We start from the raw sequence: 16,174 nt of genomic DNA, 5'->3' as shown, positions 1-16,174 counted from the left end.
TGTGTGTGTGTGTGTGTGTGTGTCTACGTGTGTGTGCGCGAGTGTATTGTGTTACAGGAGAGTATGTGTTACAGTCATGCCTAACCACTTTTCTCCATTCTCAAATTCCACAGCACTTTCAACTTTCATATCGACCTCTCGTCCATACTCAAGACTCACTTAAAGACCCACAGACACTGATAAACAACGCTCCACGATCCTTTTCTTTTAAGCATGCCAACATAATCCTCCTAGCGTTGACTTGGCTTGGATTATTTCATTCCCCGTATCCGAATGACTTTCATCATTCTGGTGTACAGAAGTAAGGATAGATAGATAGATAGATAGATAGATAGATAGATAGATAGATAGATAGATAGATAGATAGATAGATAGATAGAATAGAGAAAATAACGTTTGGTGTTTTTATGCCCCCATTGACACAATATAGATCATTTGGGAGGCAGTCTTCCGAACTGACTTTCAGGCCCAACCCGGTTTGAGAGGGATATATCATTCCAACAGAAAGACCGACATACCGATAAAACTTCTTCTCATTTGAGAGTCGAACTCAGGTTTTTCTTAGTGCGACAGCAAAGCGCCTGGCCACTTCACAAGAGACGCTGGTTAAATTAAAGACAAGGCTCGATAAACGTAAAGAGAAAGAGAATTCGAAGAGTGGACAAGCCCAAAAAAATAAGATAATAATATTAGCGTGATCTGTAAAAGAGTAAAAAAAAAAATTATGCATTCAGCAAAATATAAAGCACTAATTTCTTCTCTTTATTTTTGTTCTCCTTACAACGATCCATGACCCGATCGGCAAGACTCTTATTTTATTTATTTACAGATAGAACTTACAAACAGGTAGATAGATAGATAGATAGATAGATAGATAGATAGATAGATAGATAGATAGATAGATAGATAGATAGATAGATAGATAGATAGATAAGATAAAATAAAACAAACATCTACTTACCTGGTCTTGAAAATAAACACGAGTGATAAGTCACAGTGTAGCCAATGTCCTCAAACCAAAATAGGCAAGATCTATAGATCTAGATTGTAGTGTACCTCTGTTGTAGTTTTCTTGTCGTCTCCACACAACTTAACCCTTTCTAAGCCAAGGCCTATCACCACACCGGCCTCTCTGGACACATGGTTGGACTCCTCAGCTGTGAACACAGGTTGCAGGATTTCGATATCTATGTGGGGGAGCTCAGTTTTTTTTGGTGCTTTTGTTTTCTTTTGATTTCTCTTGTGTTTGTTTTCTTTTCTTGATTATTGATTATTTCAGGGTTTTTTGGGATAACACGTCTCACCCTGATTTGGCCTTAAAAGTCAATTCGAAGCAGTCTTTCTCTTGAAGTATAATATATTCCAATGGTATCATTTGTTGGCTGAAAGCACATTTACAATAGCTTGAACTATATGGTTTATAAGGCGTAAAGAAAGGCGATGGCATATCGGCGACTGGAAGTGAAAGAGTTAGGAGGCTGAAATTTGACACCCTGCTCAGCGAAGAGGCGGGGATTTAAAGCCAGTTCTTATCTTTGTGGCCACCTTTGTATTAGGACATGACTTGAGATTATTCAAAACTGGGATTTATCTGGTCGAGAAACAATACCTCAGGTAGAGGCTTGGGGAATTATTTGTACCAATGAGTTCAGCATGCTCTTGTAATTGTTCCTTTGTATGGGCACGCAAAAGAAGATAGCCAAGTGGAACAATGAAGGACAAGAGAGGACCAAGAAGAATTTCATCTTTCTGCAGTAAAATGTACTGAGGCCAAAACTGTGATTTTTTATTTTATTTTAATTTATTTTACTGTATTCTCCTGTCAACAATTTGCTTTCTGGGCCTAGGGCGTTTTTACAGCTTGCCGGGGTCTGTCAAGTTTCCTCTCAAGTTTTCTCCTTTCACCTCCTTTCTTGGTCTCTAACCATGCTCTGTCGTCTGCTTTTGTCTCCACTTTCTGCCGACACCCCCACCCTCATTTACCCCCTCCCCCTGACTCCTGAGTTTTTCTGCAGCCTTTCTACAACTACCCATTGGCTCCTTCTTGCCTTTCAGACACACCTCTGATCTTATGGTATGTTAGATCTAACACCCAGCCTTGTTGGAAGAGGGCAAGAAAACCCCGTGTGCAAGTTGCGCAAGTCAAAGATCCTTTGGCGGTTCTAAAATCGATAAGAGTGGGCTTAGGCCGCTACCTGGGAAAAACTTCAAAATTCCTACTAAACTGAAAATGTTTTATGTGTCCAACGCATTCAAGTGACCTTATTATGCAGTTGCGAGCGCCGTTAAACACTTACCAAAAAAGTTGTAAAAATATCCACCAAAAAAAAATGATAACCGCTGGCCGTCCATTTAGAAATAGAACGTCAAAGATTAGAGCGCCCCACACACATCACAGTCGATACTTCTGGAGTGCAGTAGGTAACGGTTAACTAATGTTTCCGAACAGGTCAAGTTCAGAGCTGTTTCTTTGTTCTAACGAGAGACAATAGATTACATGGGAGAACACTATAGCTTTTCTTTTGCTCATCACCATTAGATACATTTATCTATGTGAAAAACTTAGAGCTATCAGGCTCTTCATCACAGTTAGTGAGTGTGGACTTTTTCAACAGAGATATAGAATGAAAAACAAAGATGGGAAATAGAACAGACAGGGAGAGAGAGAGAGAGAGAGAGAGAGAGAGAGAGAGAGAGAGAAAGACAAAGATGGAGAGGTGGGGCAAGAGTAAGAGAGAGAAAGGGGGTGGGGGTTAGTGTTAAGATTACAGGGCTTTTCTGTAGCTTTTTCCTCTCACTTTAAAGTGTGCCATTAATCCCATGTTCCATCAGGTAGTTTACATAATCTTTTCCACTATAAATACACTTGCTCAAGTTCAATATCCAAGGTCCTATGGGTGTTACTGGTTTTTCATAATAAAAAAAAACAACTTGAAATACACAACACGCTCGAGCAGTGGCGTTGCTACAATAGGGCCAAGTGCGCTTCCCACCCCCACGCTTTTATACTTAAGTGTTTTATTTACTTACTTTACTTTTTCTTCCCTTGTTGTTGTTAAGCGCTTAGGGGAGATGCAGTTTTCTATGGTAGGCCAGCTCCGCAGGTCTTTCAAAGTGTTTTACATTGTACCGTAATAAATGAATTGCGGTTCGTAGTTTCGCTAAAACCTTTCAAAAGGATCCTCTTTGACGTTGCAAAGCTGTTTAAGAAAACTTAAGGTATCTGACCTGCACTTGGGGTAAGGGAGATAACTTGAAATCTCCGAAGAACCCTCATGTTCTGGTTTCTAGCGGAACTTCAATAATGATAAAAAGCGTGTCCGCATTGTGTATCTTTAGATGGTTCCCATGACCAACTGGTCGTGCATCTTCTCTCTCTCTCTCTCTCTCTCTCTCTCTCTCTCTCTCTCTCTCTCTCTCTCTCTCTCTATATATATATATATATATATATATATATATATATATATATATATATATATATATATATATATATCCCTCTATCTCTCTTTCTCTCTCTCGCTTTCATTTTCTCTCTTTCTCTCTAGTCTCTCTCTCTCTCTCTCTCTCTCTCTCTCTCTCTCTCTCTCTCTCTCTCTCTCTTTCTCTCTCTCTTGACGGTTCTGCCATGACCGTTTGGCCCCAACTGTGTCTTTGAGGGATTAGACTGCCATAGCATGTTCACTTTCGTCTAACCGGGGTTAAAACAAGATTTAAAAAAAATTATTTTGGGACTTTGCATGAGGGTCTAAAGGTTGAAAGGCCAATCGAATCTAGAAGCCGATTGATGAAGGTCACTGGAAACGAATCTTCTTCAGTCTAAACCTAGAGCAGGTAAACAAAATGGGAGATTTACACAACCCACTCAAAGTATAGAAAAATGACCCTTTTTTGAACAGCGCACACTTTTACGGGCGTCATCAAATTACGTTCCAACAGACGGATCAGACTCACTTGAGGATATCTAGACCATTTAGGGAGGAACAAATTTACAAACTTAGACTAACATGTGGGGGCAGTGTGGTGTATCTGTCTGCAAAACGGACAATTTGCAGGCAGAGGATAAATATTTATTGTAGTGATCCGGTGCATGCACCTAAAGGGCTGTGTTTAATTTAAAAATGACTGGATAAACATTTTAAAACAAAATATTTCTGTATGATTTCTGACCTTCAGAAGTGCCATGCACAGTTTCGTGTTCATTCATGATAAATTAATAGATAAGGTGGGTTTTCCCCCGCTGACATAAGAAAGGAAACAAGTTTGAATTAATTTCACTTTGACACCACTTTAACAGAAACATAATATTATAGCTCTAGCGAAAAATTTTCCGTGTCCAAATTTTCTATATCTTTAAGGTTTCGATTTTTAAAAGCTATTTCATATACGTGTCTTGACGACGACGCCACCCCTTTTCAGGCCCACTCCACGCCTCTGCAAAATATGAGAGTGTGTCTTTAGGAGCTTTTAAAAAGATAGCATTTCTTCGCAAAAAGATCACGTGCCGATAAATGTCGAAAGATAACGCGACGATAAACCGGTAATAATAATGTGTTGTGAATATGCCTGACTCATCAGTTTTGTTTTCCAGTTTATCAAGCCGGTTTTTGGTGACCATGGAAAAGTAATAACACGTCCTACTCACCCTCTTCCAATTTTAATACTCTCTCTCAATCTCTCTCTCTCTCTCTCTCTCTCTCTCTCTCTCTCTCTCTCTCTCTTTCTCTCTCTCTCTTTCTCTCTCTCTCTCTCTCTCTCTCTCTCTCTCTCTCTCTGTACCTGTCTCTCTTATTCTTTCTGAACCTTGTTCTATCTGTCTCTCTATCCATCTTTTTTTCGCTTTCTCTCTCAGTCTGTCTGTATTTTCCCTTCTCTGTCTCCCCCCCCCCCCCCCGCTCTCTTTCTCTCTCGATTAAGCTCTTTCTCTCTCTTTTTTTATTTTACTCCTTTTTTTCTTCCTCTATGTCTCTGTCGTTATAACTTCAAAAAAGATACAAATGAAAAACAAACAAAAACAAATATACATCAAAACTGCCTTTGTATAGAATTCCTCAAAGAGACATAATCTCCGAAGCAACACTAATCTCAGTTTCGATTGGAACAAACCACCGGCGTTTATAGAAGTGGCGGTTAGGCGAGTAGCTATTGCACGCAGGGGAACCGTGTTCGATTCCTGAATGGAGGAAAAATTTTATCGAGTATCTCGGTCTTTGGGGGCTCCAGTGGCTAAGTGAGTAGTGAGTTTTGACTCAAGCAATGTCAAGCAAGTGTTTGTGACACGGGGATCAGATGGGTGGTCACTGGAGTGTGTCCTTGAGCAAGACACGACAACCCTAGCTCAAATTATAGGGCGCTGCACAGTGGCGACCGACAGTGGCATTGTTTGTAAACTGTTCTGTATTTGTGTAATAGTGTGTATTTATGTATGTATTTATGCATGTATGTATTTATGTATGTACGTATTTATAATTATGTATTTATGTATGTATGTTTGCCATTGTAAAACAAAGTGCTCTTCTGGGACAAATAAAAGTGTAATAATTCATTTTAAAAAATTGTTTTTCTGCAGGGATGTTTTATCTCTCTCATCCAGGACTTGCTCCTCAAAGACATGGTCGGGAGACTCCCACCAAAATGATCTACACTGTGTCGATAGGGGCGTAAAACACCTACATTTTATAACTAACCAGACTAAGCAAAGGATAAAACTTTGTAACTCCAGTCATGGATTGAAATCAGTGTGGTCCACAACGCTGTTCAGAACGGTGCCATATGTGAACGCACTGCACCCTGGTTCATATGTTCACGTGATACTTTTAGAGATACCAAAATGACAACTGTGTGGACAAATGAAACTGTTCAGATTTTACTCCATATTGACTAACTTGTTTCTGTTTTGCTGGTTGGGAGGTCTGGCTGTTTGTTGGATTGTTTGTCTATGTGTTTGCTAGCTTGTTTGTTTAATTTTACGTTTGTATGCCCCTCCCCCCCCCCCTTTTATGGGGTTTGGGCGGGGGTAGTATGAGGGAAAAAAAGAGGGGGGGTGGTAATCGGGTAGTCTGTGCGGTGTTGAATAAGGAAGTTTGACAACTTATGATTCGGTTTGGAAGCCCAATGCTCCATCATATCAGGGCACTAGGGGTTTTGTATTAGCCCATAACGTATAATTTAGCCATGTGCCCTAATCAGACTGTAGTAAAATTTTGCGTTCAACATCAATATAACCTGTTTCTATTTTCTTCTCCTTTTTCCCCCTACTCTTCATTAGAATCTGCATTTTCAGCTTTCGTTCTATTTTTTAAATACGTTTTCCGTCTCTCTCCCTTCTCTCTCTCTCTCTCTCTCTCTCTCTCTCTCTCTCTCTCCCTCTTTCTTTCTCTCTCTCTCTCTCTCCCTCCCTTCCCTCTCTCTCTCTCTCTCTCTCTCTTTCTCTCTCTCTTTCTCTCTCTCTCTTTCTCTCTCTCCCTCTCTCTCTCTCTCTCTCTCTCTCTCTCTCTCTCTCTCTCTCTCTCTCTCTTCCCTAACGTCACGTGGCACCCAAAAGAGCTTTAGCCATTGTGTTTTCCCCAATTAACACTCATAAGCAAGGAGCTGAGTGCGTGATCTCTCCCTGTGTTGTCATTGTGAAGGTCAGCTTGCTCCAGTCATCAACTTCTGACCTAATGGCCTACATAAACAGAAAAGAAACAGTGAAGTGAGGCCCAGTTGCAGTATTTGATAATGTAATCACAAGCTATACAAGCCAGAAGCACTGTTTTGCCGACGCAAGCTCATAAAAAAGCAATATTATTCTGATAGAACAGTAAGCACTAATCAACTGTTACAGGACTGTGTGTAGTGCTGAAAGAATGTTCACCAACCTATTTCTTGTACGGGCGAGACCCTCTTTTTGTTGCTGATACAAGACAAAATATAAGTGGTATCTGTCGTTTTCCAACGTTACCGCTTATCGAGAAGCAAAATTCAATTGTTATAGTATGGACAGCCCCAATTGGACAACTTGCCGACCTCATTACACAGAAACTAAGTGGCGAGTTGTCTTTATTTTTTTTTTCATTATTATACCTATGACTTTTTGAAAACCTAATAAATCTCGATTTTCGTGCATATGCTACAAATATAAAGAGGCTTTTTTAAAATACAATCATTAGTATCTAATTACAGTCTGCGTGTGGATTTTTTTTATTAAAACAAGAACGGAAGTTGAGTGTTAGTTGTTCTTTAAAAAAAAATCTATTTGTTGTTGTTGTTGTTGTTGTTGTTGTTGTTGTTGTTGTTGTTGTTGTTTACTGACTGCATGTGCCGGAAGGCTGAGTTGTTTTCAGTCCAACGGTTAGCCTAGTGGGTGAAGGTTGGTTTATTTTGATTGACTCACTGCGATATACAATGAGTAACATTTCTTTCATATTTTCTGTCATTGAGATCGCATGCGTTTCAATTTTCTGTCGCTTTTTCATTAATCACCATGGTCAAATTACTTGATTTACAAACCCCAAAAACGTTGCCTTTCTCCAAAGAAGCTGATTGAGGCCGTCTCTTTTATTCTATAACAAATCCCGAAAAAAGGACAATACTTGTATGTGTAAAGGGGGGGGGGGGGTGGTCTCTGCTTATGGACCTGCACTGGGGGGGGAGGGTGGGGGGTGCCAACTGACATGCCTATTAGCGCTTCATATAGCCCTCTGTTGACCTCCCCTTTAGGGTATGACCACACTGTATTCGCCTCCTCCCACCCCTGGAACTTCTGGTTTAACCCCTGCAACGACATCCTGTATTGTTATGTTTTTAGCAAAGTACCGACTTGCTATAAAAAGTGAGCGGTGTTGAGTTAGAAGAGCAATTAATTACTAATGATTATATAGGCAATACCTCTTTCTTTTTGTCGCATATGCTCGGGAATCGAGATTTTAGGTCTTTTAGAATTCAGAGGGCATGCAAAAAATTCAGAGAGATTCGTCACTTAGATTCGTTTTAATGAGGTCGACACGTTGTCCATTTGATTTGGTCCGGACTATAATATAATACAGCTTGTACTTGTATCTGACTCTTAGACTAACACAGTGAAACGTGAGAAAGTTGATATAAAAAAGATTGAGTCCGCATATCAAAACAAAATAGTTTGTTTTGTTTTAGAGATATTGCAGGGGGCTCTCGTGGCCTAGAGGTTAAGGTGTTGGCCTCTCATTCAAAGGTTCCGAGTTCGAATCCTGGTAGTGACCGAAAAATTGTCTTCTCTAAATTTGTCTCCTTTCACCTCCTTTCCTGCTCTCTAGCAATGTTCTGTCGTCTGCTTTCGTCTCATCTTTCTGCCCCTACTTCCTCATCTCTTTTGCCCCCTCCTCTGGGCTCCTGATTCTTTCTACAGCCTTTCTACTGCTATTCCTTGGTTTCTTCTTACTGCTGTCTTTCAGCCACACCCATGATCTTCTGTTTGGAAAGATCTACACCTAGCCTTCTCGGACAAGGGCGAAAAATCTCGGAGAGCCCGTGTGCAAGTTGCGCACGTTAAAGATCCCTTGGTGGTCTAAAATCGATTAGAGTAGGCTTCGGCCGCCACCAGGGCAAAATTCAAAATTTCCCACCAACTGAAAAAGTTTAATGTGTCCCGCGCGCTCATATTATGACCTTATGCAGTTGCGAGCGCCGTAAACATTTATAAAAACAATCAAAACAAAACAAGAGATATTGCAATAAAAGATCAAAGTCATTATAAAGGATTTACATCCCTGTTCAATCAATATAGATTATTTTGGATGTGGGCTGTTACCATTCTATCGTCCAAAGCCAACCCAGACTAATCAGGATACTTCTTTCCCTTAGACAGACGGGAAAATTGATTAAAATAACTTCCACATTCATAAGGTTTTACTCTTCAATGACCGCTTGAGAAGCTTTAACGCAAGATTCATTATAGATAACATTTAATTGATATAACACATACCACTGATATGAAGTAGGTACTTTACAATTAATTGTGTATTGATACCTGCACAGCCACATTTATATTCGTAAGCATTCTTAACTAACTGCTGAAAAGCATGTGGCGAAAACACTGACAAAGAATGGTTCAAAGTTTTCATCGGATACCCTCTTCCACCTAGTTGAAGAGACATCATACATTTTTAGCCCTTTCACGGGGATACCACGTCGGGCTGAGGCGTGGAATCGAATCAACGATTTTGCAATTGTGATATCAGCCTAACAACCATATTACTGGTACAATATTTGTCTGGGTTAAGAATACCAAGAAAAATGATACAAGCAGTTCTACAGGAAGTGGGGTAAAGTTGGACGATGGTATGCAGATTCAAGGCCCTTATGTAGGTGGTCACTGGGAGGTGTCCTTGATGAATATACGATAACCTAAGCTCAATAACCAGGGCACTGCATAGTGGCAACCAGTAATGAAGTGTTGATGTCCTTGTTAATGGGCTATTGTGTATTATGAAATTTGTTGCTTTATTATATGTATTAATTTATATATCTGCATCTTTGTGAATAAAATTTTCTACTGGAATCAATAAAAGAGGAATTTTGCTTAATATTCTTTTCACGAAACAAATCATGCGTTGCCAGTTATATTTATGTTTAGATGTAAATTGCAGATGCTGATCATCTGTACGTCGTCACAAGCTTACAATCACCCAGCATGAGAGGTCTATTGTCTAATATTCACGAAAAGGGTGGTATTGAAAAAAAATATTCACAATATGTCGTATTTTCCGGCTGAAAATACAAACCTCTTTTTCCTCAGTAGATTCATTCTCTTTCGGCTTCAGTCTTTTACTCCGTTTTCTCTTCTATTCTCCTCTCTTCTCCTCTCTTCTCTTCTCTTCTATCCTCTTCTCTTCTCATACGTCACATCATGAAATGCCCGTGTGACGTAGACAGCTTAACTCCTTCATTTGAAAACTAAAAAAACAGACAAACAAGAAAATTTAGACTACAGGGGAAATAGGCAGTAGGTACGAACAGAAATCCCAGGAATATTGCCTTTTTTAACGGGGTCTTTTTGGTTACTTTCGTTTTGTTTTGTTTTTCTGAACGGCTGTCTTTAACATGTCGCTATTGTTTTAACGAGGGTCCATTTGAAACAAAAATATATTTTATGGACAAAAGGTACAAGCTAAAAGCTGACCAAGAGAGATGAGGGCAAAACGAAATTTTTTTTTTTTTAATCAACGACTATAATATTTACTCTTTTCTCTAACGATCTCCAAATTGGACAATTCTTATACACTCTTCTTAGTATGTATTTTACTCTCTCAAAAGAGTATAGTAGTTTCCCGCCACCACAGGAAACATTATGGTCAACAGGCTCGTGTTCCTTTGACCTTGCCAGTCAGCGCTAAAAGGGAAGCAAAATGCAGTATGGGAAATGGAGAAGAGAGAAATAGAGCGCGATAGAGATATACAGGGGAAATTTACACAGACAAAAAGGACACAAAAGGACAGAGAGAGAAAAAAAATAAAAGATCGGAGAAAGAAAAATAGAAACAATGAAGAAAAGGAAGGGTGCGCGCGCGAGAGAGAGGGAGAATGAGAGAGAGAGAGAGAGAGAGAGAGAGAGAGAGAGAGAGAGAGAGAAAGAAAGAGATACATATATAGAGATAAACAGATAGATATATGGATGTATAAATAAATAGACAGAGAGAGAGAGAGAGAGAGAGTGAGAGAGAGAGAGAGAGAGAGAGAGAGAGAGAAAGAGAGAGAGAGAGAATGAGAGAGAGAGAAAGAAAAGAGAAAGAGAGAGAGAGAGAAATGGTCGGCCCTCTACTCGTCGCACTTGTCTCTGGGACAGCATCAAGAAGACGGACGTGACAAAAACAAGGCCAATGAAAGCCTCGTTTTGAATCCAAGACAAAACTTTGTCCTCTCGAAGACGCCTGTGTCAAGGTCCGAAAGATACCCACGCTCGTTTGTACCTTGACTCGGCGACCATTGACGCTTTCACGGTCTTTCGTTCGCCATTGTGCTCTCCTGTAGAATAATTGGGCTGTGTATGGGAAGGAAGGGGTTAGGAGAACGACTATGTTAATGAAAAAGTGAATGAACAGCTCAAAACTTAGATAAAAGTGTGACGCGCTGTTTAGAGGAGATACGCACTACTGTTCTGTGACGGCATTGTTCCCTTTGGCGACTGCAAAAGCTTAACTTCACTTTTAGGGGGCTGCTATAGCGTTAGGAATAGACAGATTTGGTCTTGGGGAATAGGGGGGTTAAACATATTGATATGATGTTTAGTGGATACAAGTGTTATTGAACTTGAGTACTAATTACCCCCCCCCCCCTCCCAGTTAAGATATGTCTTGAGTGAGCGTCACTTGAACAAGAAGACAAGTGTCAGTCTCGAGGTCATTTGTTACTTAGATTTTCACTCTATCCTTCCCTTTATTGTTTTGTTATTACGAACAAAAAACCCCTCAAAAGTAGTTTCTTTTAACTTTTTACCTACTGAAACGTGGTATTTGTACTTGCGTTGCCCGTATTTGTATTGTGTTTTTTTTGGTGGGGGAGGGGGAGGGACATATAAATAATGTGTTGTTAGTTTGGCTTAAAATAAAAATGATCTATATTTATATTTCATTTCCACTCTTACTCGAATAGGACCTGAAATTTCGCTTCATGTGAGACTCTTGTGGAGACACTTGATCACTTGACTGGTCGTTTGATGTCTCTCGTTCCTACTCCTTATCTATCTATCTATCTATCTATCTATCTATCTATCTATCTATCTATCTATCTATTTATCTATCTATCTATCTATCTATCTATCTATCTATCTATCTAAACTCATTTTAAGTCCAAAAGGACTCAACTTCGCTTGGTGGTCGTGACTTAATAATGTTTGATCTCAGAATCACAAAATCAGCTTTCACTTAAAAGCTCTATAAGAAAAACACGAAAACGTCTTTTTAGGATTTCAACATTCATTCCTGTCATGGAAGATCCTAGCTCCTGACAGACCCAGGTCGAGAGCAATAAGCACACATTATAATAATTTTGGCCCAAGAGGCCTAAGACTTTTGGCGCTTAAAATAATTTATTATTGAAAACATTTCTCTGCCAGAATTGGTCTCATTGGCCATAGCAGAAACATCAAGTCATCTAACTCATGGTTATTCTTATTTTAAAAGTTTCACTAATGTTATTCTCCAATGCAGATACCTTGGTTTTCGTCAGCCATGAGCTGACGATTTATTAATGTAATAATAATAATAATAATAATAATGATAATAATAATAATAATAATAACAATAATAATAATAATATAAAAAAGAAGAAGAATGGTACTACTACTAATGCGGACATTACTACTACTACTACTACTACTACTACTACTACTACTACTACTACTACTACTACTACTACTACTACTACTACTACTACTACTACTACTACTACTACTACTACTACTACTACTACTAGTACTACTAGTACTACTAGTACTACTAGTACTACTACTACTACTACTACTACTACTACTACTACAACTATAACTACTACTACTACTACTACTGCTACTACTGCTACTGCCGCTGCTATTGCTGCTGCTGCTGCTGCTGCTACTACTACTACTACTACCTGTTACTAATATTAATCATAATAAACATAATAATCATACTCATATTAGTAGTCATATTATTACTGTTGTTTTAATTACTATTTCTATTAGATCTATTATTATTATTATTATTATTATTATTATTATTATTATTATTATTATTATTATTATTATTATTATTATTATTATTATTATTATTATGGTTATTATGATTATAATTATTATGATTAAGATTATTGTTGCTTTTGTTGTTGATATTATTGTTAACTCCCATGGGTTTCTCTCTTTCGATCTCTCTCTCTCTCTTCTCTCTCTCTCTCTCTCTCTCTCTCTCTCCTTCTATCTCTCTCTCTCTCTCTCTCTCTCTCTCTCTCTCTCTCTCTCTCTCTCTCTTCTCCTCTCTCTCTCTCTCTCTCTCTCTCTCTCTCTCTCTCTCTCTCTCTTCTCCTCTCTCTTTTTTCTCCAACTCTTTCTCTCTATCTCAATGTTTGTCTCTTTCTCGCTCCTCTTTCTCTCTTTCTCTCTTTCCCTCTCCCCCTCCACCCCCTCTCCCTCTCTCTCTTTCTCTCTTTTTCTCTCTCCCTCCCTCTCTATCTCTGTCTCTGTCTCTTCTCCCCCCCCCACTCTCTCTCTCCTCCACTCTCTCTCTCTCTCTCCTTCTCGCTCTCTCTTCTAAAAGATAAACGTGCCAACTAAGAACTATTTTACGATTCTGTTAAGGCTTCGAAAAGAGACCATTATAATCCCTCTTACTCGCTTCGTCTCTGTTCAGCGATGCGGTATTTTATTCTCACACTTTTCTGTCTAGCTGCAGACCTCAATTTAACCTCATACTGAATTCCTTTATATTTAATGAATTTGAATACACCGGGCCTATCAAATCAAGGACAACAAATAGATACATAATCATAGTTTCGTGTCAACTCATATTCTTGACAGAAGAGTGGAAGCCTGTTAGAAGTTGAATCAGCTGGAGTTGTTGTTTGTTTGTTTGAAAAAGAAGATGCGCACAGAGTAAATACCGGTCACTTAGTGAATGGAAAGAGTAAGACGAAAAAGAAAAAAACATAAAAAGAAAAAAGTGAGACCCACATGGTGAGGCGTCCTCTAATTTCCCACTGTAACGTATCATTAACTGTTGCATGTGGCTGTGTTAGGAAGTATACTAATACATAACCATTCTAATAATCTGTACAACAATCTCTATCATAATTAGTCCACGTGGCTGAAACGTTCACCTACCATGTACCACCTCAACCCTTCCCCGCCCCTCCCTATACCCCAATCCCCACTTACCCTGTAGTTCGATAAGAGAGCAACAAATAAACCTGATAATCTGATTGGTTGGACTCTGACCTTCCAGGGGTCGCTTAGTCAAGGGTAATTAAGTGGCTCTACAACGTTGTCTATATTACGTTCTCAAACAGCGAGGTTACTGATTTACACTTTCCGAAAGCAAGCCATTTCATCTCGTCTGCTGTAATCAACGTTGCTTGCCCAAAAATAGTTTAGCGTGGAAGAGGGAATCATTTTTTGTTCTTAGCGTACAGATGGTGCTAGTAGTTTTTTGCACTTAATCGTTTCAGGTATGGTGTTTTGTGTATCTTAACAGTCGAGATTATCTTCGGACATGAAGACCGGCGGAGGCTGTTTGATCGGCTGTAAGACAAACCTTTAGGAACATACCCGGAGTGACACAGTGAGGCAAGTTAAAGGGACGTGTGACACACATCGCCCAGAGATCGCGATAAACCACGGAGCCCTCCCATTGGATGAGCGGAGCTCGGTATAAAGAATGCTGTCCTCAATGTTCAGGATCTGTTAGCGAGTAAACATCCATTTGTGAAGATCCCACACCATTTTCTTTGAACACGAGGTATTTATCTACGATCGCCTAGATAGTAGGAAATGTGGATTTGAAGATGACAATGAATATTAGAAATGTAACTCTCGTAAATAACAAGCATCCGTTACTTTTGCCTTTCTTATATCATAATCTTAACTCATTTTCTGTTCGAAACGTATTTAATGTTTCTACAGTAAAGACGTTTTAAAAAAAATTCATATCTCAAAAAAATAAACCTTTCTGTTCTCCCAAAGTTGAACAAAGACACTTCTTTTGCTTACTAGTTCTATTTATGACCACCTTTCTCTAAAATTACCAAAATAAAGCAAGGAAATGATTGTATCTTAGATATATGACCAGTTTAACCTGTTTTTAGCCTTGTATTCTATTTTCATATATTTCAGCCGTGAACAGTTTAAATAGCTCTGATGACAGTGACATTTGCCGACGAAAAACCTTTGTCTTCTGTCCACGAGTGTGGTAGCAGTACAGCTGGTTGCCAACATTGTTCCTCCTGTTCCTACTTGGAACTGCCAGTACACCAACAGACAAAGGAACTTAAAAGCCGTTCGCACCCTCACAAATCTCCTCTCAGATTCATCATGGCTTACAAAGGCCGAATCGTTCGTCTCAGCATCCTAGTCCTGTTCTCCTTTATGTTCTGCGGGGTGTACCTTGCCTTCTTCAAACATCCTCCACCAGATGTACTTCTACAGATGAACATGCAATCTCAGGACTCAGATCTCTCTTTCAACGATTTCGGCGCGTCAAGCTTTCAGAAATCGAACGTCCAAAACTCTGATGATGATGAAGGCGATACGGATGATGCTGAAAATGTTGAGTTTTTCTTGAACAAACGATCTGTGAATGATGACGAGGGTGATGAAGAAGAAAACGAGGAAGAAGAAGATGAATATGGAGAAAAGCTGATCGTGAAGAGTGAGAAAATGGAGAAGAGGGAGAAAAACGAGAAAAAAGAAAAACAGGAGAAAAAGGAGAAGGTAGAGAGCAAACATTCTGAAGACAATAATGGAGCAGAATATTGGAAACAATTCCTCAAAGTTAATAAATTTGTGCCTATAGGAGCTGTCTTCGACAAATGCGGTGAGTATGTAGAATGAATGTTTTCCAAATATTGCGAAAATTTGAATATTTCTAAAATACTATGTATTGAGAAGGTTGCTTTCTTTGTCCTTCCCAAAGCTTCTGCAAAATGAATCTCTCATTGTCACTTAGTTGATCACAGGTAAGATAAAAGGGTTTATTGAATTTGTAGTGGCACGAAATACGAGCATTCTAGACACAATAACAACAATTACCTATACTTAAAACATTAGCATATGGTGGCGTTCGCAAGGAGCACAAACACAATGTTGAGTGAGCGCTATGCAGCCATTATGTTTTCGTAAGTGCAGTATGCAATGTCCTTTAGGTTATGACGGAGTAGGAAAATCAAGAAGTTAAAAACCCATTAGAAATATATTATGCACACTTCCTGATTTCAGTTGAAGCACAGACATGAGAAGAAATGGGATCTTATTTAAAACGTAATGTGTCTGAAACACTGTTGCCATTGCTTTGAGAAAGAATAATTCCATTTTTTAAGATTATCTAATTCTGGTATTGGAACAAAATATTTGTGTCCAGTGCCTGGGCTATCGGACTCGTAATCACGAGGTTGCAGATTCGGGGGTTCGACCGCGGGCCCGACGTTGTGTTCTTGGGAAAGGCATTTTACACGAATGTGAATTTTTCCCACCTCACCC

General features: G+C 39.2%; 2 protein-coding genes across 2 annotated transcripts in view; one reads left to right on the top strand and one right to left on the bottom strand.

The window, feature by feature from the left end:
* Positions 1-1,102, bottom strand: part of LOC101861306 — a gene marked incomplete in the record, with an annotated part of 21,693 nt that extends 20,591 nt beyond the window's left edge. The window contains 1 exon segment of the mRNA XM_013086257.2: positions 962-1,102.
* A 13,059-nt stretch (positions 1,103-14,161) lies between these two features.
* The window catches only part of LOC101861063, a gene marked incomplete at its 3' end in the record, with an annotated part of 7,517 nt that continues 5,504 nt past the window's right edge, over positions 14,162-16,174 (top strand). The window contains 2 exon segments of the mRNA XM_013086253.2: positions 14,162-14,438; positions 14,813-15,512. Coding sequence (XP_012941707.1) covers positions 14,837-15,512 — 676 coding nt within the window.

This window comes from Aplysia californica, unplaced genomic scaffold, assembly GCF_000002075.1.
Source record: "Aplysia californica isolate F4 #8 unplaced genomic scaffold, AplCal3.0 scaffold00448, whole genome shotgun sequence".
Classification (NCBI taxonomy): Eukaryota; Metazoa; Mollusca; class Gastropoda; order Aplysiida; family Aplysiidae; genus Aplysia; species Aplysia californica.
Note: the sequence above shows the minus strand (reverse complement) of the source record. Positions and strands in the feature narration are given on the sequence as shown.